The following is a 23,826-nucleotide window of genomic DNA, read 5'->3' as shown; positions in this document are numbered from 1 at the left end:
GCTGTTGCTTCATATAGTCTGGAGCTACTTTCAGGTGTTTGTTTTAATTCTTTTGAAAGAAGGAGCTTGCTTATGCACACGTTGTCAGATGTTTTCTCCAGGGAACTGTAAATGCCTATTTAAAGTCAGGAAAACAAAATCCAGAGGAGGGCAGCCCTTGTTAGTGGGAGGACGTAGCGTAGCTTATGTGTCACCATTTAACACTGCCAGGCAGCTCTGCAGCAGCTGTAAGTTACCCTGTAAAATAAAGAAAAATATGACCACATTTCTCTACTTACTTTTACAGTTCTGGTAAAAAAAGTGTTTTTTAAATAGCAATGACACCAGTAAAGGAGAACAGACAGGTATTAAGCTTACATAGAAATATTTATTTAAGTAACTTTTATCTTAAAAGAGTTTTTTGAATGTAGGAGCATTTTGTCACAGAGCTAAACAGAGCCAACTTGAGATTCAAAAATAAGCAAAAATAACCACTCTTTCCATGTTTCTTCACAAGTTTCGTATTAAAGATCTAGTCTGGACACAAAAAGCTATTCACTGCAGAGCACTCTCTTAGCAATGAGGTTCCACAATTATAAAGTTTTCAATTTCTAAATAGTATTGCCATTACTCCATCACTGGAATATTACTCCTAAAGTAGAAATATCATATATTATACTGAATACTGAATTCAACAAGAAGTGTTAACCAATTCACAGGACACTGTATCTCCTAGCTATAGCGGCCATCTAAGCTTGTAGCATCTAAGCTTGCATCTCTGTTCGAGTACAGGCCTTGTTTGAAAGACAACAGACTGATTTCTAGGCTTAGCCAGGCGATTTAGCCATCAAAGTAGCCATTTAGCCATTAGAGCCGGAGCTATAGGAGTAATTATCAGAACATTAACTAAGCTTTATCTCTAAGGCCAAGTTCTACCCTTCTTTTCAAGCTGCTGTAGGTCAGTTTTTAATCCTATTTAAAGCATTCTGACATACAGGTTGACTTTCAGATTTCTGAATTAATTTATAGAGCTGACACTTTAAAATATACCCTTGTCAATTAAGCAAATAAATCCTAGCCAAATAAGCTAGGATTTACTTTCCAGAAAAAAAAAAAAAAGGCAACTCGACCTGGTGTTCACAGTGTTCACATTTTTTTTGTGCATTCATTTATGCTTCGATCACTTTAAACTACTGGCTATTCACTATTAAACAGCTATACTAGATTTGTTCCCAAATCTGAAATCTTTGTGTAAGAAACAATGTTAGGTTGTTGACAGCGTAAAGAGTAATTCCTATCAGGTTCAGATAAAATGCAAGAACAAAACAGTCTGAATGCCCAGTTATAAACATGGGAGAAACTGCTGCCTTTTAAAAAATTTTTTGATCCAAAAAGAAACCTGCAAAGAAAACTTCAAACAACAGCATGTCATTAAACAGTATTGGTAGCTGTGATTTGCCTGTCCTTGATAAACGGTCCACACAAGTACTAAAGAATTTGTAATTCTTACTTTTTCAGTTGAAGGTATTCCAAGTGACCAGTAGAAGATCGGCAGAAGGACACTCGTCCCTCAGGCCAAAAAGTTAAGAAATCATAATTCTAGGCCCCATTAAGGCTCTTATAGTCCAGATGAAGCAATAAACTACATTCAAGGCTTCAAAGTAGAAGATTCCCAATTGCGTCTACTGAATCCTTTTCAGTCTTCTCCAGAAGATAGCGATTTCAGTTACAGCTTCAACACCTGTTGTCCTTTTATTCCTATACTGCCAGAGGACAGTCACAAGCTATTTAAAAGGCTTGTAATTCTGCGATATGAACAAGTTCAATATACATGAGATGCATACAGACTTGGTGGCCCATTTTTGTAGCGTATAGGATTCATAAATCTAAGGGCTCTGTTACTGAACAGATGATTATTGGCTATAATGAAGTCATGAATGAAAAGGAATACTTCAGTCTGAAGTCTTCGGTCTTCAAAGAGAATACTTCAGACTGAAGTATAATTGTAGACTGCACACGTTACCTATAACAAAAGTGTGACTGTGATCTTTTGGCCATCTCTTTACAGCCCATCAGCAGCATGAAGTATATTTGCAAGTTGCAGGCCACTATGTAGCACTCTAAAGAAAAGATGGTACAAAGACATCCTTTATACATTAGTCATTTCCAGATTCAGCTAGCCAGTCTACTGAAATTCTCCTAATAGGTAAATCATTCATTCTCATTAGATCAAATTTAGAAAGTTCACAGGAACAACCTTATTTAAATTATAATAAATCAAGGACAACAGAGGCAGTGAGCCATTACTCTTTCTGGCTGCAACATCTGACATACTTGACTTATATCAGCATTGCTCAAGAAAATCCTATAAATTCAGATTCAGAAAAGTGTTTCTTGACAACTCAGACTCCTAAGCTCTAGATATTACACTTACTGGCAGAACCATGGTGACAGAAACATCCTTTTCAGGAAAAAAAGAATTACTGACAAAGCATTTAGCCAAATCCCTTAGCATTTTATTTTGCTTACTCCCTTCTTCTGTCAGTTCCAAATAGACAACCATTGCCAGAAATGCAACAAATTCTTTTTCCACAAAATTTCCACAGCATATATATTAGTATTTGTGGAAAGAGATGTTTAGATTTTTTTATTATTATTTGAAGGAAGTGGCTATCTTAGTTACAATTCATTTGTCAAAAGACTCTAAAAGTATAGCCAAGGCTATAAATGCTTTAAGTATATGATTATAACCTTAGAAATTTCACCAGCTATCAAACCTCCCTTCTTGAACAGGAAGTCCAACACAGGAACACCTCAAAATCCAACTGTTTAAAATACTGAATAGGTTTAAATGCAGCTTTTGCACTAAATGCCCAAACACTTTATCAGCTCTTACATTAGCTACAGCTGCATGAAGTCATGAAGAAACACAGAGCTAGCAAAACAGAAGCTGAACACTACCTAGAGGGATAGTCAAGACAGAATTGCCATAGAAAAAGAAACATCAATCTGTTTAGTATAGGTCAGAGACCTAGCAGAACCTAAAGCTGCAGTTTGCAGCTATTTTCAGTAAATCTAGGGTACATGCTGCTTTCATTCTCAGACCCTCCCAGCCAAAACTGTGCATTTTGACACAAGGGATGCTGTGAAAACAAGACTGAAAGTAAGGCTTAGAAAAACCCTGAGCAACTTTTAGCTCTGTCTTACTACACAGCTACACACATAACAGTGCCAACATAAGGGAAAAGAACAGAGCCATGCATCATCATCCCTCTTGGCAGCAGTCTGCACTTGCATCAACTTAAAGCAATCTCAAGCCACGCTCTGATTTTTAGCTTTTTCAAAAGTCTTGAGCTGCAACCAGGAAAGGGTAAGAGGATATTAACAGAGTAAAACAAGTATTTTATAAGGAAGTAATATAAACATAACTGGGCAGAGAGGGCACACTTAGTATTTGTATATACAATGTCCTTGATTACTAAAAGCTTGTTTTCCCTATCACCTTCTAATCTTCTAGAGCCACACAGCCAGATACTGCTCAGGAAAAGCAAGCTGTCGCAGAACCTTCTCTCAATACCTCAGCGCTGTGTTTTGGGGTTTGTGTTTTTCTTTCTGCACAGAGCAAATAAAGTTAACAGTAAGTCAGGCAGCAGCCTTCGTTGTGGCTGAACTCCTCCCAAAGACAGCCTCTCAGGTGAGTTCCAGCACTAGTGCTGCATCAGGTTTCACCTCCGTGCCTTCTGTGCCAGGCAAATCCAAGTCCAGAAGACGCACGGCTAGACCGATTCAGAGACAGATGCGTCCGCGTGACTTCTATTCTGGAACGACTAGCCCCAGACGACTTGTAGCAAAAGCCTTCGGCAGTGTTATCTGTTGCCCCCAGCCCCCGCTCCCCAGTTAGCTTTTTTTGCTGGAAAGAGCACTTAGACCTGAATAATAGGTCATGTTGCAGTCTGGGAGTGCTGTGCTCTGCTGCCATTGACAAGCCAAGCAATTTCCAGTTTGGGGATGCTGAAACTTCACCTGGCTCCAGCAGCTGCAAAAGCATGAAGACAGGAACTGGCACAGCATCAGGCAAAGTATTTGTCCAGAACCGTCAACCAGGGGGCTTTTGATATGATTTCATTAATTTATTGCCTACATGAAAAAGTAGCTTGCTTTTTGCTTCTATCAGCCCACTTTTGGCTCTACTGCAAGGGGAATTGGGTGCCTACAAACACCCCAGCTTAGCTCAGCCAAAACCAGGGCTACTTAACCTCCCTGAAATGGGAGCCTTGTTCATGATTTGCATTGCAACAAGTATAAAAACGTACTCTCTGAGACAAGAAGAAACCTTCATGTTCCCCTAACATTGCTCTTCACACATCAGGGCACAATGCTATCTCAAAAAAACCCAAGTCTTTTCATATCTTCTTTCCTCCTTTTATGAAACTATCTCAAAAAGTCTCCACCAAACCATTTCATCCTTCAATACTCTGTACAGACTAATAAAAACCTATCCATAAGACTATCCTCAAATACACTGGTTAGGGCATTAATAAGAATATTTCCCATCATATAAAATTGAACAATATTATCTATTGCACTTGTAAATTCTGTAGTAATCCAACTCAGAATCTGTAGAAATAAAAGCACAGCAACCAAACTGATCCATTTACAGTATCTTGTTTTGAATAAATACAAAACACAGGCTTTGAAAAAAACTAGAACTTTTAAATCTAGTGAGAAACAAAATATCATTTCATCCAACAAGTCACAACATTTGTTAACATTTCAAGACCTGTCACCCTTTGTCAAAATGACCTTTGATATTGTAAAGTTTTAAATAGTCAAAACTGTCTACTGAATCTTACAGTGCTCTGTGATAAAGGAGGTGAAAAGGGTCAGCAAAAAAAAGTTCACCTTCAGAAATAGGACTACAGTTCAAAGCTTCTGTTACAGCCTTATATACTCATTGTTAGTAAAATTACTAAGCCAAGGTAGGTTATAGACTATCTGAAGAACTACGACTTAAACACAAACTGTGGCGACAAAATAAGAACAGCTAAAAGAATTCAAACTCTTCCAGGTAGACTGAAGACACCAAGAAGTACATATCAAGTCTGTTGCAAGCTACAGAAATTAAGCATTTTTAATGCAGCTAATCCAATTTAACCAAAAACTTCAATTTCATATGGACTAAAAGAATCGAATGCATTGCGAAATTTAAGGACAGTACAGGCCCCCCAAAGTTTTTTCCTGCAAAAATGTATTTTACTGAAAAGGCTACCTGCAACATTCCTTTTTTGTTAGCACTTTATAGTTTAAAGGCAAAAAAGGTTCAAAAAGCATACTCAGAGTAACACTGATCTGACTTCACACAGGCCTGTGTGATCTCATGCTTAATAGTTAGCCTATCCTATACATTAAGTCCCCAACATCTAGATAACAGGAACCACTTCCTATCTCACAGTAAAATGGTGAGATGAGGTTTTAAAACAGGCAAGTATTCAAACTCTGCAGCTATAGATGTCAAACAGCTAGAGAAACATAAAACTGAAGCCAAAATTTTCTTCATGGAGATGAGTTTTCCAAAGGCACCTTTAAGCACATCAGACCCTCGGAGATATTTCACCTATACTTTTTTTTTCTCTATTATACAAGAAGGTTCATCTTCCTTGGATGATGCTTACAGACCGATCAGAGGGACCTGACCTGTTGGTCACCAACACAAGTGAGCTAACTGGTGATGTCAAGACTGGAAGCAGCCTGGGCTGATAGTGATCATGCACTGGTGGAGTTCGCAGTCCTGAGGGATAGGGGGCAAGCAAAGAGTAAAGTCAGGACCCTGAATTTTAGGAAAGCAAACTTCCAGCTCTTCAGGGAGTTAGTCAATAGGACATCCTGAGAAACTGCCCTCCAGGACAAGGGAGCAGCACAGAGCTGGCAGATCTTTAAGGACACTTTCCAGAGAGCACAAGTGCTCTCGATCCCCAGGTGTAAGAAATCGGGAAAGGATGGCAAGAGACCAGCATGGATGAGTGGAGACCTAATGCGCAAACTAAAGGGCAAGAAGGAAATGCACAGGCAGTGGAAGCAGGGACAAGTATCCTGGGACAAGGACAGGGACACTGCCTGGTTGTGTAGGGATGAGGTCAGGAGGGTCAAGGAGCGGCTGGAGCTGAACTTGGCAAGGGATACAAAGAAGAATAAGAAGGGCTTCTACAGGTATGTAATCCAGAAAAGAAAGGTCAAAGAAAGCATACCCCCCTTGACAAGCAAAACTGGCAACAAGGGATGAAGAGAAGGATAAGGTACTCAACAACTTCTTTGCCTCAGTCTTCACTGGCAGTGTCTCTTCCCACATCTCTCAAGGGGATGGGGACTGGAGGAGCAAAGTCCCTCCCACTGTAAGAGAAGATCAGGTTCGAGACCACCTGAGGAACCTGAACATGCACAAGTCTGTGGGACCTGACGAGATGCATCCCAGAGTCCTGAGGGAATTGGCTGATGCAGTTGCCAAGCCACTCTCCATGGTATTTGAAAAGTCCTGGCAGTCAGGTGAAGTTCCTGGAGACTGGAAAAAGGGAAACATTGCACCCATTTTAAAAAAAGGTAGCAAGGAGGACCCTCTGAGCTACCGACCCATCAGCCTCACCTCTGTGCCTGGGAAGATCATGCAGCAGATCCTCCTAGAAGCTATGGTAAGGCACACTGAGGACAGGGAGGTGATTCAAGACAGTGAGCATGGCTTCACTAAGGGCAAGTCCTGCCTCACCAAGCTAGTGGCCTTCTATGATGGAGTGACGACATCAGTGGGCAAGGGAAGAGCTATGGATGTTGTCTATCTGGACTTCTGCAAGGCCTTTGACACTGTCCCCCACAACATCCTCCTCTCTAAATTGGAGAAACATGGATTTGATGGGTGGACGAGGAACTGGTTGGATGGTCACATCCAGAGGGTAGCGGTCAACGGCTCAATGTCCAGATGGAGATCAGTGACAAACAGTATCCCTCAGGGGTCTGTATTGGGACCAGTACTCTTTAATATAAATAATATATAAACAATAAATAAATTAATAAAATAAATAACAATAAAAACAAAATTTAATATAAATAATAAAATCAGGCAACTCAAGAAGAATACAAGGATCTCGTTAGGTCATGCAGAGAGAAAACTAGAAAGGCAAAAGCCCAGCTATAACTCAATCTGTCCACAGTCATAAAGGCTAATAGATTTGTAAAAACATTTTTTGTTAACAACAAAAACAGAGCCAAGGAGAATCTCCATCCCTTTGGGGGGCGGGGGGGGGGCAGGCAGAGGGGGAAGATTGTCACCAAGGATGAGGATAAGGCTGAGGTACTTAATGCCTTTTTTGCCTCAGTCTTTAATAGCCAGACAAGGTATCCGCAAGGTATTCAGCCCCCTGAGCTGGAAGACGGGGATGGAGAGCACAATAACCCGCCCATAATCCAGGAGGAAGCAGTTAAGGACATGTTAAACCACCTGGACACGCACAAGTCTATGGGCCCTGATGGGATCCACCCGAGAGTACTGAGGGAGCTGGCGGAGGAGTTTGCCAAGCCAGTCTCCATCATTTATCAGCAGTCCTGGTTCACAGGGGAGGTCCCAGACGACTGTAGGCTTCTGGCCCATCTACAGTAAGGGCCAGAAGGAGGATCCCGGGAACTACAGGCCTGTCAGCCTGACCTTAGTACCCGGGAAGATTATGGAGAGGTTCATCCTGAGGGCATTCTCAGGGCATGTGCAGAACCACCAAGGGATCAGGCCCGGCCAGCACAGGTTCATGAAAGGCAGGTCATGCTTGACCAATCTGACTTCCTTCTATGACAAGGTGACCTGCCTAGTGGATGAGGGAAAGCCTGTGGATGTTGTCTACCTGGACTTTAGTACAGCCTCTGACAGCATCTCCCACAGCATTCTCCTGGAGAAACTGGTGGCTCCTGGCTTAGACAGGTGTACTCTTCGCTGGGTAAAGAACTGGATGGACAGCCGAGCCCAGAGAGTTGTGGTGAACAGAGTTAAACCCAGTTGTCGACTGGTCACAAGCGGTGTTCCCCAGGGCTCCGTTTTGGGGCCAGTCCTGTTTAGTATCTTTATCAATCATCTGGATGAGGAGATCGAGTGCTCCCTCAGTAACTTTGCAGATGACACCAAGTTGGGCAGGAGTTTTGATCTGCTGGAGGGTAGGAGGGCTCTGCAGAGGGATCTGGACAGGCTGGATCGATGGGCCAAGGTCAGTTGTATGAGGTTTAAGAAGGCCAAGTGCCAGGTCCTGCACTTGGGTCACAACAACCCCATGCAACGCTACAGGCTTGGGTAGGAGTGGCTGGAGAGCTGCCCGGTGGAAAAGGACCCGGGGGTGCTGGCTGACAGCCGGCTGAACATGAGCCAGCAGTGTGCCCAGGTGGGCAAGAAGGCCATCAGCGTCCTGGCCTGTATCAGAAATAGTGTGGCCAGCAGGAGCAGGGAAGTGATCATGCCCCTGTACTCAGCACTGGTGAGGCCGCACCTTGAATCCTGTGTTCAGTTTTGGGCCCCTCACTACAGGAAGGACATTGAGGTGCTGGAGCGTATCCAGAGAAGGGCAACGAAGCTGGTGAGGGGTCTGGAGAACAAGTCTTATGAGGAGCGCCTGAGGGAACTGGGACTGCTTAGTCTGGAGCAGAGGAGGCTAAGAGGAGACCTTATCGCTCTCTACAACCACCCGAAAGGGGGCTGTGGTGAGGTGGGTGTTGGTCTCTTCTCCCAAGTAACTAGCGATAGGACAAGAGGAAATGGCCTGGGGAGGTTTAGACTGGATATTAGGAAAATTTTCTATACTGAGAGAGTGGTCAAACATTGGAACAGGCTGCCCAGGGAGGTGGTGGAGTCACCAGCATTGGAAGTGTTCAAAAGAGTGTAGACATGGCACTTTGGAACATGGTTTAGTGTGCATGGTGGTGTTGCGTTGACAGTTGGACTTGATGATCTTAAAGGTCTTTTCCAACCTTAATGATTCTGTGATTCTACTCTAAGATCGTATAGTATCTTCATCAAAGACACAGACAGTAGGATCGAGCGCACCCTCAGCAAGTCTGCAGATAACACCAAGCTAAGTGGTGCAGCTGACACCCGAGGGACCGGATGCCATCTAGAGGGACCTGGACAAGCTCAAGGAATGGGTCTGTATGAACCTCATGAGGTTCAACAAGGCCAAGTGCAGGGTCCTGCACCTGGGTCAGAGCAACCCCCCATATCAGTCCAGGCTGGAGGATAAAGGGATTGAGAGCAGCTCTGCCGAGAAGGACTTGGGGGTACTGGTGGATGAAAAGGTGGACATGAGCCAGCAATGTGTGCTCACAGCCCAGAAGGCCAACCGTATCCTGGGCTGCATCCAAAGCAGCGTGGCCAGCAGGTCGAGGGAGGTGATTCTGCTCCTCTACTCTGCTCTGGTGAGACCCCACCTGGAGTCCTGCATCCAGCTCCGGAGCCCTCAGCACAGGAAAGACATGGACCTGTTGGATATGATCCAGATGAGGGCCACAAACATCATCAGAGGGATGGAACACCTCTCCTCTGAGAACAGGCTGAGAGAGTTGGGGTTGTTCAGCCTGGAGAAGAGAAGGCTCTGGGGAGACCTTATTGCAGCCTTCCAGACCTTAAAGGGGGCTTATAAGAAAGACGGGGACAGATCTTTTAGCAGGGCCTGTTGCAACAGGACAAGGAGTAAGGGTTTTTACCTAACAGAGGGCAAACTTAGACTAGATATAAGGAAGACATTTTTCAGAAGGAGGGTGGTGAAACCCTGGCACAGGTTGCCCAGAGAGGTGGTAGATGCCCCATCCCTGGAAACATTCAAGGTCAGGTTGGACAGGGCTCTGAGCAACCTGGTCTAATGGAAGATGTCCCTTCTCACTGCAGAGGGGTTGGACTAGATGACCTTTGAAGGTCCCTTCGAACCCAAAGATTCTATGATTCTATGATTCAAATTCCCCTTCCTGAGTTGCATAACAAATGCAGCCATTTCACTTATTCAAACATATAATATTTAAAATCAGTTGAAATACAGGCCAAAAAGGATCACAATTACCTTAGCATGCTTCAATTCCAGTTCTGCTAGTTCCACCAGGTTTTTTCTGAATGCTGCAACTCTTCTTGTCTTAAAGTCTATCAGTTCTATAGAAAATAAAAATGGATTCATTAACAGTATTATTGCTAGTACCCTCAACTGTTAACAGACTTTCCTTCTGGGTGGAAAAGGTACAGGGTAAGAGAAGGAAAAAACCTCAAGTTTAATCTCAGCACATCCCAGGCTCAAAGATACTGCTACACTGCTGGATGAAAGCAAACAATCATTGTAGTTCTTCATCTCTAGCTAACCTTTTGTGGTCACAAAGCTCTTTTGAAAAAAGACTGCAGTGTGGATGCTTTAAAACATTTAATTCTCTTATTCCATGTGCACTGTTCTTTCAAGGCTGATATATAAAAGTATCTAGGGAAGATACTAAGCTAAAACTAACATGAAGAACAGAGGAAGCAAGTATGCTTCATGGATATACCTTTGTGGCTAATAGCACTGTGTCATTTACAGGAATCATTACAGTGTCAAACAACTCTTAAATGATAAAAACAAAAGAGCATGGTGTTTAAACCTTGAACAAATCTGCCCCAAATAATAAGTTAGATTTTTTTTTTCCAAATAATTAGTCAGACTAACTCACAGCAATCTCAGCCTAAAAGAAAAAAAAAAAAAAGAGTAAGTTTCCAGGAAAAAAACAACATGTAAATAAGGTTCCTTTTCTCTAGAGCTACTGTTAACACTACAGCTTCAGTGAAATCTCATTTCATTATTTCTCCCTTTTCTAACATCCTGTCATCTATGCAACAGACTGCTGCATTCACAGTAGAATGTATAAAACCAAAAGGATTTCAACAGTAGTTTAAAAAATTAGGTTTGCCTTTACTGCTAGCAATTATCATTTTGTATCCTATCCTATTCATATTAAAAAAAAAAAGTGGTTAGCAAAAAATTTGCAGTTAGACTTTGCTCTGCCTAATGGAGCTATGAGGAGCCAAAGAAAAATATCATTTGAACTATAAGTAAATAAGTATTATAATAATAATAATGTAAGTATTATATACTTATTCTAGTAAGTAAATACTGATTAAAAGATAATAGTTCATCCGAGGAAACAGAACAAAGATCTATTCTCATTAATGATATCCTAAAATCTGTTAATTTTCAAGTAGTAACGTAGGATCAAAGACCACCCAAATACCTTGTTTTGCTGATTCAGATATTTTCTCAAATTTCTGACAGCATATTTGCTGAGTAGTTTCAGCTTGCAGCACATCTTTATTTTTTGCTCTTGCTTTATCCAATGCCTTATTTGCATTTTCATAATCCACTAGTGACCTAGATCTTCTATAAAGGAGATCCTATTAAAAAAAACATAAAGAAAATATAGAGTTTACAAGAATCTACCCAAGAATTTCAGCATATACCAAGTAATAATAATAATAAAAATCAATTAATTTTAGTCTTTCTTGCTGTATTTCAGTTCTTACTAAATTATTTGCATTCGCTTTACTTTATCCTGCAAGTCACAGGAATGTCCATACTGGATCAGACACAGAATCTGATATTGTTTGGTCTGCATCTTGTCTGACAAAGGCTAGCAACAGATGGCTTAGATGATACTCCAAAAAGCCTAAGGAGGGGCAATCATGGGAAATTTCACAGCTTCTTAGATTAGAAAGAAGCTATATTTAGATTACGTATTTGAAATACACACAGGGCCCAAGAAACAGCAGTAGCATTTTTTGTGCAACAGTTATTGCTGTGATCTTCTAACTACAGACATTTTCTGTCAAATGCTTCCTCATTCTGTCATGTTCCTTAATTATCCTACATCAAACACCACTAAGAATGACATTTTCTATAGGTATAGAATATCAAATTTGGCCCACATGTTTTTGTGTCAGCACTTGCAGATCATCTGGAGTATCCATTTTGAATATTAAAAAAGGTAGAATTGCTTGCAGTCTACAAGCAGCAAACGCACTGCAAACACATGAACAATTCACCAACAGTTCTTCCACTGTTTTTGAGGCCAAATCATGCAGTACAAGTGGATCTCACAGTTCCAAATAGTCAGTCCCACAGTCAGCAACTGCATTGTTACGCCTTATATACAACAGAGATCCAGTGTTTACAGCTGAGGGAGAAATTGCAGGCTAGAGGTGGCAGCATTTTCATCTCTCTACTGTGTATTTCTCAAGATGACCTCATAACACACTTTTTTTTTTTTAAAAAGAAACACTATTTCACTGAACAAAAAAACATAAATTCACCTTAGCAGCTTGAGATTCCCTTAGGTAATATTTCAGAAGATCAGAAAGTTTAAGATCTTCATCAGCAGATACCCGAGCCTCTATTTTCTGGAAAATAAAAAACATCCAGCCTTTGGGTATTCACTTGGGTGGTGGTTTAGCCCCAGATGGCAAACAAGCACCACTCAGCTGCTGGCTCACCTCCCCCCTGCCCTAGGTGGGATGGGAGAGAGAATAGGAAAAAAAAAAAACCACTCACAGGTTGAGATAAAACCAGCTTAATAGAACAGTGAAGGAAGAGGAAAAAAATACTGATAAAGGAATATACAAAACCAAGTGATGCGCAATGCAACAATTGCTCACCACCCAGTGACCGATAGCCTGTCCCCAACCAGCGAATCCTGCCCCTGGCCAACTCCAGTTTCTATACTGAGCATGACAGCATAGGGTAGGGAATATCCCTTTGGCCAGTCTGGGTCAGCTGTCCTGGCTGTGCCCCCTCCCAGCTGGCAGAGCGTGGGGAGCTGAAAAGTCCTTGACTAAGTGTAAGCACTACAACTACTTAGCCATAACTAAAAGTATCAGTGTGTTATCAATACTATTCTCATACTAAATCCAAAACACTGCACTATACAGCTACTAGCAAGAAAATTGACTCTACACCAGCCAAAACCAGGACAACTTGTATGATGTAAATACAACATAAAATATACAGCAGTACATGACAGATTTGTCTTTTTCAAAAAACTAAGATCATGCATTTGTGACAGAATACTTAAAAGATGCATCATGAGAAGCAGTATTAGGGTTTGGCATGAAGAGTTGCACAAGAAGTTTTGTATTGTTTTTGAGATCAAAGGAAAACACATTAAGGCACCTTTGCAGACTAGTTGTGTAACTGAGTACATTAAAGGGCCCAAAAGCCCAATAAACGTATTTGCTTCTATTTGAAACAGACATTTCTGTGAATTTAGAAATAGAGTCTGCAAGTGCATTTTTTAAATCTTAATTTTAAAAGAATTTCTAGAAGGCAACATTTTTTGTCAAAACAAGTAATTCCGTTAACTTCATTTTCTTTAAAGTACATATTTATGCAGATTAACTGTCTGTGTTTAGGAAATGCACACATTTCTCATTCAGAAGTTTTCCTGATACATGGCATGCATCTTCTGCTCTGCTAAGCCAAACAAATAAGGCAAAAGAGACAAGATATTTGAAAATCTGGTTAGGAGCATCAGCAATAGTATTTCTGAGTCAAATCATTGGAGAAACAGATCTTGGTTCCAGAAAAAAGCAGCACGACTGCCATTTTTTGGATTAAGGATTACATTTCTTCCTTTCTTTTTTCCATAACAAGTTCTGCAGTACCCAGTAACAAATACTGAAGGCCTCTAAGCATTTTAGAGGAACAGCAGCTTTACTAGTATATTACATAGAAGACAGGAAGACTGCCTATAAATGTTAAGTGGACTGAAGACTCCTAAGGATCACTCATTTTACGAAACAGGTGACTGAAATCTTACGCTTTTTCATTCCCTACCACACATTGTTTAAATGCTTCATATAGAAGAACCCATAAAACATCCACATACTAATGTCTAGTTGACACAAGATGTCCTGACACTTCCAGGATGTACACAAAAAATGTATCTAAAAAGGTTTCATAGTACATACCCTTGTTTTGTCAAATAACTCTGATACCTTCAGAAAAAACCTGCACAAAGGAAACAGCTTATATTACAACATTAATTTGAACAGTCTAATTACTTTCTAGAACCCAAAATATAATCTGTGTCTGCAATAAAGACTGTAACAGCACTGCTTAGAATTGTAATTCACAGAACTCCAAGAACATGATAGTTTCAAATTGTAGCACTTCAAACATCTGGGCATTGTACAACTTAAAAAAGGTAAGGGACAAGCAAAGCCTAACGGGTGGATGTTTTTTACTAAAGAATAGTTGCACAGCTCCACAGAGATTATGCTTCCGTGAATTAAACCCCAAACACCACCACCCGGGTTAATGGTCCTATGCAATTATCAAGCGTCCTTCACTCAAATTTGAATGTACTTTTCTACACACAGTAAACGTGATGCACGGCCTACTTTGAATTCAGGGAGGCTGAGCAACAATGTGGCATATCCTCCTCACAGGAGACAATAAAAGGATTCAGTATAACAGCAGACTGAAGTACAGTCAAATCATACTATTTTGACAGAAGACAGGCATGATTCCTGACTGACCCAAACAGACTACATCCAATCTCAATTCTATAATCAAAGTAATCACCACATTTGGAAGTATGTCACTGTAACTCAGGTAAACTAATAAAAATAAGTTAACTTTCATACTCATCTGGTACCTGTCATCACACTAACTCCAACAACTGTACTACTCCAACAAGACCCTCTTCTATTTTCAAAGTTAGGGATCTCTGTAGATTACTTTCTTTTCCTAAGGGCAGAAAAATTGCCAGAACATCAAAACTATTTTTCAAGATGTTGGTTCAGGGAACACCCACAAAAATCAGTATACTCAGACCAAGACCGGTTCTTGCTGCACATGTCAAAGCACGTAAAACATTTAAAAAAAACTGATGAAAGAGTTGAGTTTTTTCCTTATTCTGTGAGGACTCTTCCATCTGATCTGTGTAATTTTCTACAAACCACAGAAAACAACATTTTTTTTCCAGAAAAATATTAAAGCAGTCTGTTACAGAAATAAAATGCTAGAGAAGAAAAAAATTGTAATGTGATATAAGTATAATAAATTCTGTTTTTCTCATAACAAGAGAGCTACTGATCTCAGCAGGTCACCGTTGAGACTGCTACTTAGCAGATTCCCCCATAAGTTACTAACAATATCTTACTTGCATATATCTGTGGAGTCCTGTGTTCCTAATGCATATAATGAAGAACCAATTCTATTATAGTCATCAGCCACATCTAGAAAAAACAAACAAGCACTTGTTTTACTATTTCATTCCTCTGCTTTCTGGAAATTTTGAGGTGTTTTTCTAAAAGGAAAATGCTTTAACACAAAAGCAAAAATAATAAGTGACATGACTGAAATTTTATGAAGGATAACTTCACACAATAAACATGGGGCTCTCACCAAATCATGACACCTGTAATTTATCTAGGAATAGCACAATTAGCACCTGCTGGATAAATTTATTGTGCAACTTTGATAGGTTTTATTTTGGTGGAAGATGTACAAACTCAAAGTCTGAATTTAAATCTGAATCTAAAGTCCAAAACTATTTGAAAAAAAACAACCACCACAGTCTAATAGTAATGAGGAGTTAAGTCTGTGTGCCTGAGAGCAGTAAATTGGATACAAACTCCAAACTACGAAAATACAGCACTATATGCACAACACCTTTTCTAGCGCACACTTAATTTTCAGGAAACCCTTGCCTCGTTAACAAGTGGTTACTGGTTGAAGTAGCATTCGTGTTAAAGCATTTTAAACAATGAAAGTAGAAGCAGGATTTGTAAAGAAGGCTGCATAATTTGAATAGTGAGGTATAGCTATATAGTAATGATAAAAATCAAATATTTGCACAGATGGCTTTTTTAAAAGAGCTTTTCGTATAAAATCAATGGATGATGAAAATGCTAACAGATCCAAGCAATGAACAGGAAAATAAATTTGCTTGTTATTTTTAAAGTTTATATGCCTTTAAGCAGATTTTTTTTTTTTTTTAAATAACACAACCTTGTTTTAACAGATTGAGTGGGTCACCTTCCACCCAATACATTACTCCATACATCCCAAGGGAATCAGTGCAGTTGGCTACAGGGAAGAACGATATTAGGAAGCCATTAACCTCCCCTTCAAACGTAAAAATAGATTTTCTGCTGCAAATAGGATGCCGGTATCTTTGCGAGCCCTGCAGCTCTCTGTTCATCATAAGTCATCCATAAACTACAGACTGTCCATTTCCAAAACAGGCTTCCCAGGGCACTGGTCTACTCTTCTAGCCAGAATTTCAAAAGATGCCCTTTGTCCCAATTTGCAGTTTGATAAAAGTTGTCAATAAACATCCTCGGTGATTTGAGTCTGAAAACCAGTGAAGCTTTGCCACGAGTTGATCTATCCTTTCCCATCAGGTCCTCTACAACCTCATTTCTAACAATTTTCCTGGTTCTACAGCCAACATGAAAGGCTCTCTCACTACCTGAAGTTTGGCACCTACCTACCTGAATGAAGTTCAGTTTTCATTTTAAGAAAGCAAACAAAAGACCAGAAATCACTTCAGGTGGGAACTGAATGAAGACCCAGGCTCCATTAGTACTCGTTAAGCAGTGAAGGACTCTTCGCCATCTCCTAGTATAGATACTAAAGCTACAAAAGACTCAGTCTTCATACAATATCAAGAAAAGCATCTGAAGAGCTCAGTAAATTCTTGGTTTAATGTCTCATTCAATATCCACTTCAGAGTCCTTATGAATGAAGGTTCATAAAAGGTTTGTGGCCTGGTTTTCTGTGAACTATATTACTATAGATAGCAAAGACAGAATCTGTGAATCAGACACAAGCTTCAAGAAAGTAGATAGAATCTAGTAGTTCAATTTTAATTTATTTAGGCACAAAACCTTAAAATCAAGGGCAATAAAGGTCAACTTTTTTCTGAGCTTCTCAAAACACAGTAATCCTAAACCAAACACAGTAGTCTTAAACCAAAGATTTTCCATCTTCTCAAATAAACACACTACACTTGAGAAGACTATCTAGAGCTTCCAGAAATCACATTAGCTAGCACTCAGCTCAGGAAGAGAAAATAATAGCTAAGTGGAAAATCTCACCTCAGTAAGAAAAGGGGTCCTGCAAACCAAGCTACTGAAATTACATGTTCCAGTCTCCATTCTAAAAGGCTGAAGAATGGAAACCTGACTTCCTGGTCTAGAACTAATGGCCCAAATAGGAGCTTGCTGCTCAGCAATGTAATGCAATGGCTAGTGTGCCAAGAAATTGCACTCTGATGAACGCAAGCTCATCCAATCAAGAGCAGCTTCATTAGGAGTAAAATCACATATACTGCTATATTACTCACATTTACATTTTAAAGACTTCAAAAAATATTATTACATAACATGTGTTTCTCTTCAAAGGGACAGCATGAAGAATCAAGATATCTTCAGTGTCACATCAGGCTGTTCTTACTCTATCCAGCCTATTACAGCAAAGGCTAAACTTTTAAAGTCAGATTAAACGTCTTTAGACTATCCAAAGACTACACTTGTAGAAATTAATTAACTTTTCACATGCAAAAAGAAAGCTAAAAATTACAGCTCCTCACAAACCACTTCTGCACACTTTAACTAATACTATTTTCACCTTGGAAGAAGAACTCACTTTTATGTGATCTTGTCATTTTATCAGACTTGGCAGAGGCATCTTTGACTCGGTTGTGATATTCTACAAGGAATGTTCTTTCATGTTCAAAGAAGTCATCCACATCCTACAAAAAACAAGAACAATTTAAAAAAAACAGGATTTCACTCACTCTGTACACAGCAATTGCAGAGTAAATGTGCACACATTGCTGTGACATGAAATGCAATCTACTTTTGTCGTCTAAAACACCATTTATGTAAACTGATTTCTTCCTCACTTATTTTATCATGATCTGAAGTTTTATTAAGAAATTATTAAGAATTAAGAATTTTGTAACAAGCATCTTAAAGGTCTAGATAACTAAACCTGAAATGAAGTATATAATTTCACTACTAACTACCACTTTGGTGATAGAAAAATAGAACAAATGTCAAGTACTTAATAAAAAGACATGTACCTAGAAAAAGAGGAGAGTTGCACAAATGCTGCAGTCATAGCAGAGACAGTATGAATTTCTAGCTCAGGAACACTCATCTTGATGACAGATTTCTTTCAAGTTGATAAATGTAGGTAAATTTTAATATTTTCTATATTACAATTTGAGATACTTGGTTTATATTTATTTTTAAAAACTCTCTAAAATAGCACAGATGCACATGGAATAGTCTACAACATGGGCTTTGAACAATGTGCTTTTGAAAACCGCTGGTTATTTGGACTTTGTATTTTTCTCCAAATCATAATTAATCCATGGTTATATCCACTTTCCAGCAGTTTTGAAACTCAAGATTTTACAAATAGGAACTTTAGCTCCTCTAATTTGCTTGCAAATGGAAAGTTACCACTAAAAAGAAAGGAGATCAAAATAATCTTCTGCAGAACTTATGCTTGTTATAAAACCAATCTTTCAACCTTTGGAAAAGTCAAAATGAAATTGAATTTTCTTTTTTCTTTTTTTTTTTTTTGTCTCAGTTACATTCTTGCATCTGCTGGGAAAAATAGTATCACCTCTACTGCTCCTCTTAGCTTTGGAACAGTAGAAGGATGTTACAAGGCTGGTAAAATTCACACTGTGTTAGTAACTTCTGAGCTGCAGCTGTTGTCAAAGCTAATGCACCTTCCCACTATATAAAATGAAAGGCCAGAACAAAAAACATATTATCAATTATCTATGGATTAAAAAATGCTTCATTTCATAACACAGGGGAAAGAGTACTGAAAGTCCTCTTTCACAGAAGCAATCAAATAGCCCTCACTTATCTTGCATCCAGGGCCGCACGTTCCTTCCCATGCTCTGCCTCTAATTCTTAAGTTAGACAACACTACAAAAATCCCTTTTTTGTAGCTATGTAAAAGGGTACAACAATGTTAATACATTTTAAATCTTAGTATGTTAAGCAGTCATCACCTTTACTCCTGAAACAATGACACCATCTGCTGATTTAACCATATTTTTAAAGAAGTCTTCAAGTTTCTCTTTCTTATTTTTCCCACGAACACTCAACTGAAAAACAAATTCATTTATCAAGTTAGTTCATTTTCTGGAGGCAATAAAAGCTTAAAAAAAATAATAGAACTACGTACCACAATTTGCTACTCCTAAACCAGTTTTCCTACTCTCTGCTTAGTCTTATACTCTGCATTAATGGAGACAGGGCACCACGCACACAGAATGACAGACTACCTAATTTACTAGACCATTCTTTATCACCTAAAATACTTTTTTTTTGTTTGTTTGTTTTGTCGGGGAGAAGAATCAGCAACATTCTGGCACCTACAGATAATACTAAATGTACAAGGTGTACATTTCAGTTATCAATCATACAGTATTTATCACACACAGTATAGCTGTTGAGTTAATCTAATATAATCTAGTTTTGCTCTTTTAACTGTAGAATGGCAGATCTTTGACTTTCAGAAACCACAGAAGCATTTACCCCTCACTGCACTGAGGATAATGTTAGTTTCAGCCTCCTCACACTCTTCTTGTCCATCTAAACTTGCCCAATCTAGGTAAACTGAGTTCCTGAACAAGTAAGCATTTCTACATCAAGCAACAAGAAGATCCTCTGTAGCATATTTTGAAGTTAAGCATGTACTCTGTTGAGCCAATCTTTGTAATGTTTTCTTCAACATTTAGTGCTGATTTCTGCAATATTAAAAAGCAACTAAAAACTATTTACAGAATATGAGCAACCACTAACCCCCAATACCAAAGAGTTATTATGAATACAGAAAGTCCTCTCCATTAACTCAAAATTAGATAGCAATTCAGTATGAAACATGTGGATAGCCACAGGAGTTCAGTATTTAGAATGAAAATTTGGTTAATTTTCTCCTACATTATTAACAAAAAGGCTTTACTTATCAGAACATTTCATTAGAAATCCTCTCTAATTTTGTTAGCCATGGAATTTAAAACGTAGTTCCAAATCGTAAAAATTAAGCATTCCATCTTTGTTGCATCATCTTCCCCCGCAAAAAAAAAATTCAGTCAAAGAATGGACAAGTATAACGTCATCTGAAATCACCATCAAAAGCTAATCTTTTTAATAAGATACATAAAACATATTGGATTCCCATTAATATTTTTGATTCTGAGGTTAGAACACATAGTGCATTTTGTTCCCCAGGTGACAGCAAAATGAACTTCTACAGAGTTTCTAACTTCTAAAATACAACTATGTCTGGTATGAAGGAATTGATGCAATTTGCTCCAGGAGGTAAAGCCCTCTTAATCAATTTTCCATCCTACCATAAAAGTACATCTTGAATTCTCTCGCCAGCAATTCAGTTTTCAATACTCACATCCTGATTATATTCCAAGAATACATGGAAATTTAAATCCTTTCTCAAAATAGGATGTGCTGCCACACGACACAAAAACACTTCATGCATTGCAACTGTCTTCTTGAATATTGCCAAATATTCACTGAAAGCAAAAAACAAGACAGACATAAGAATTTCACGTGAAGCAATTAAAAGTTTGAGATAAACTTAGTGAGCAGCTTTAAGGTATCCACAGTAAAGATACAAAATTGTAAGCTGATGTAGTAGAGTCATTATCACTCCAGTAATTGATATATACATAAATAGTGCAATGTTAATACTAGGGGGAAATTTGAAGCCCTAACATATTACAGAGAGACTTTTAATAGAGACTCAACAAATACATTCTAATTTTTAAGGCTAGCTAACACAGACTGGTTTGCTGAAAGTGTAACCTTGTTTAATTGTCCTTTCCCCAACTCCCCAAAAATCAAGAAATTGAGATACAGACTACAATCACTAGGGATTATATAGCTGATGTGCAAATTCCTTCCTCCCCATCTCCATCCCCTTGCCTATTTGCACCCTCCTTACTTATGTAAATGTTCATGTAGTTTTGTTAGCTCTGTAGATAGCAGTCTTTTATTCCATGTTAAAGCACCTAGCCTCTTTGAGCTGAAGCTTATGTGGATGTCTTGGTTCATAGTGGTTCTAAAAGTGAAATTAAGTGCTGCATTTGGTAGTTACAACCAAAAAAACATGTTTAACCATGACAATCACATAGTTGCCCAGTTCAGCCAACTCAACTTTAAAGCAATTACTCATTTTTTATTTAATGAAGAGGAAGGCATTCTTACCAATACAAGTTTGCTAGAATCCATTTTGCTTTGCAAATTCAATGAATAAGATGTAACTTGTCTAGAAATGAGGAAGGGATTCTTTTTCCCCATTCTGAGGTCAAATGGTGAAACGATAATCAACACTTTTGTTTCCACTATGTGCGAGGAGGTTAAGATTTACATACCAGCAAACCAGCAGGGCCAGTGTTGGGAGGTGTTTGATCTCAGTGAGAGTAGTAGTCATTCAGTGAAGACAAAAAAGGAGGATGCAGAGGATGGAGGTGGCAGTAGAAGAAACCCAAAGTTTTCTGTGTTATCCAACCCCTAACCAGACCACAAGAGAATCATGATCAGGGCCGCTGGAAAACCACAGATTCTTTAAAATCTATAGTGTTTTGCTAATTTCCAGTTTTCTGCATGTGAAGTGTATATCTACTCTGCTATAAATCACGTTTAGTATGTAACACTAATAGAGAGCTTTTTAAGACATTTGCTCACAGCAGCTGGAGTTCCGAGAGAAAGCAGCAGTTCTAAGAGTTCTATGTACTTTTCTTGCCAATTCAGAGCTCTTGATAGAAGCAGTCTAGAAGCAGCGTAAATATACACTTGAAAACTGAAATCAATGACAGGAAAAAGATCAAAGAAGTGAATGCATGATAAGGAAAGTGGATGAAGCAAGGAGAAACTTCACTGTGTAACTCCATATGGAACAAAAAGCCTTAAAGCAGATATTTCAATACACATCAAATTCACTGTAAGGGAAAATACTATTTTCAGGAAGTATATTCTCCTTGTGCAAAAAAAAAAAAAAGGGAGTGTCAAAAAAAAGTTTTTTCTAATAATCTCCATATTTCTTGGGGAACAGAAGGTTGGCATCTATGTTTACACTACCAACCACATGCAAAAAAATCCCTAGTTCAAACACTACATGCATAAACCTTAAAGTTTCATTATAAAATGTGCAACACCAGAACTAAAAAAGATAGATATTACGTCTTCCCTTTGCACGTGTTCTGTGAAGAAAAGGATCTAACTATTTTTTTCCTTACAAAAGAATGCTCAAGAACAAGCTGATTTTTTTTTCTTGTTTCAGAAGACCTTGCATGAAATTATTTCTACAATTTTCCTAATGGCTCTGATCATGATCACTAAGATAACCCTGGTTATGTAGCAACTGGATTCTCAAGCCTATATCTCACAGAGAACCATTACAATGAATCAAAAACGTGGGACAGCAAACAGCATTAAAAGTTGAGGGATAAAAAAAAATAGTAGTAATCAAGTCTACATACGCCTCCAGTTCTTGTTTCATCTTGGTGAATTCTTCTTTAGTCATTGATCCTTCCCCTTCTCCAAGCTTCTGCAATTTCTCCCTTGAGGCATCAAAGTCAGGCCTGGGTGGTGCTGGTGGAATCTGGAATTGAATCAAATTTTTTTTAATTGCACATCTCCGTCAAACAACATCCCTTCAGTACAGGAACTGTAAATTGCCTGCAGCTTTTTAATATATGGCTCTCTCTTTCATCATTCGTTACAGCATTTATGGATAAATTCTCTCATTCATGAGTTAGACATGCTGCATTACTATACCAATTTTGGCCAAGTATCTTTGAGGATTATTAAAGAATTAACTAATGGCTTCAGTAGTTTAAATTACCACAGAAACCAAATAATACCTAGCTTTCCCAACACAATGAATTAAAAACTTAAAATAATTATTTTATATTTAGTTTTGCTTTATCTTATTTGGTAAGGATTGTTTCTTGTTTAAAGAAAAAAAAAAAAAAGAATTCCACAATTGTTTTCAAACCATCCATTTACAACTCCTGAAAACTTTAAACCAAAAAAAAAAAACATTCTATATTGTTTGCAGGCACTAGTTCATTCTTGCAGCACTGTTGACATTAAAGACACATCTGTTGAAATAAAAAAGTACACAGCAAACAAGTCTCTAAGCTAATCTTCTAATATAGCATATGAACACTGAAAGAGAAAACACTGCAGTCAAATTAATCCTGAATTGCTATCAGTAAAGGGACACAGAACAAAACTAAATTATGCTTAATTTCTAGTTCACTGATATATGCCCATTACATTCATGCATTACAAAAAAGAAAAATACAGCATCTACACAGTCAACTGTCTGAAACTAGTCATTACCACACTGAAGGTCTAGACACTTCAAATAGCTTTTCTGACTAAAAAAAGACTAGCTCAAGAATGGTATGACACATCACAGATTATATTCATCATAATGTACCCAGCAGTCAATTAGAAATATATGTTTACCGTCTGAATCAGTAGACACACCCCCAAACACAAAATGAATACCAAACTTTCACACCAACATTACAAATATTCCTTTTTGTAATTAAAGTATGAAGAGCAGCACCTTTTTAACAGGCAGTAGGTGACTATTTTGGGATCCCTGTTCCCCAGAGGCCTGAAATAAACTTCAAACCTTAACTTGTTGTGTATTAAGGTTCTCTGTAGTTCTAAGTGGTATTTGAGTTGTGGTTTTTTCCCCCTCCGACTGATTTATGGTAAAATGATTCTGATCTTCACAATGAAAACTGGAA

The 23,826-nt window shown here is 38.7% G+C and overlaps 1 protein-coding gene across 1 annotated transcript; it reads right to left on the bottom strand.

Moving 5' to 3' along the window:
- Positions 1-183: 183 nt before the first annotated feature.
- On the bottom strand, positions 184-23,581 carry SNX6 (sorting nexin 6; the record flags this gene model as incomplete). Its single annotated transcript, XM_082000329.1, has 10 exons — positions 22,540-23,581; positions 20,448-20,571; positions 19,048-19,143; positions 17,658-17,763; positions 15,166-15,241; positions 13,970-14,009; positions 12,317-12,403; positions 11,242-11,401; positions 10,053-10,138; positions 184-237 (listed from the first exon to the last, which is right to left on the bottom strand). The coding sequence occupies exons 1-10, from the start codon at positions 22,581-22,583 to the stop codon at positions 184-186; spliced, it is 873 nt and encodes a 290-aa protein (XP_081856455.1). The 5' UTR covers positions 22,584-23,581.
- Between the last annotated feature and the right edge of the window lie 245 nt (positions 23,582-23,826).

The sequence above is a fragment of the Phaethon aethereus genome (assembly GCF_964289735.1).
Source record: "Phaethon aethereus genome assembly, chromosome: 5".
NCBI classification, from domain to species: domain Eukaryota; kingdom Metazoa; phylum Chordata; class Aves; order Phaethontiformes; family Phaethontidae; genus Phaethon; species Phaethon aethereus.
Note: the sequence above shows the minus strand (reverse complement) of the source record. Positions and strands in the feature narration are given on the sequence as shown.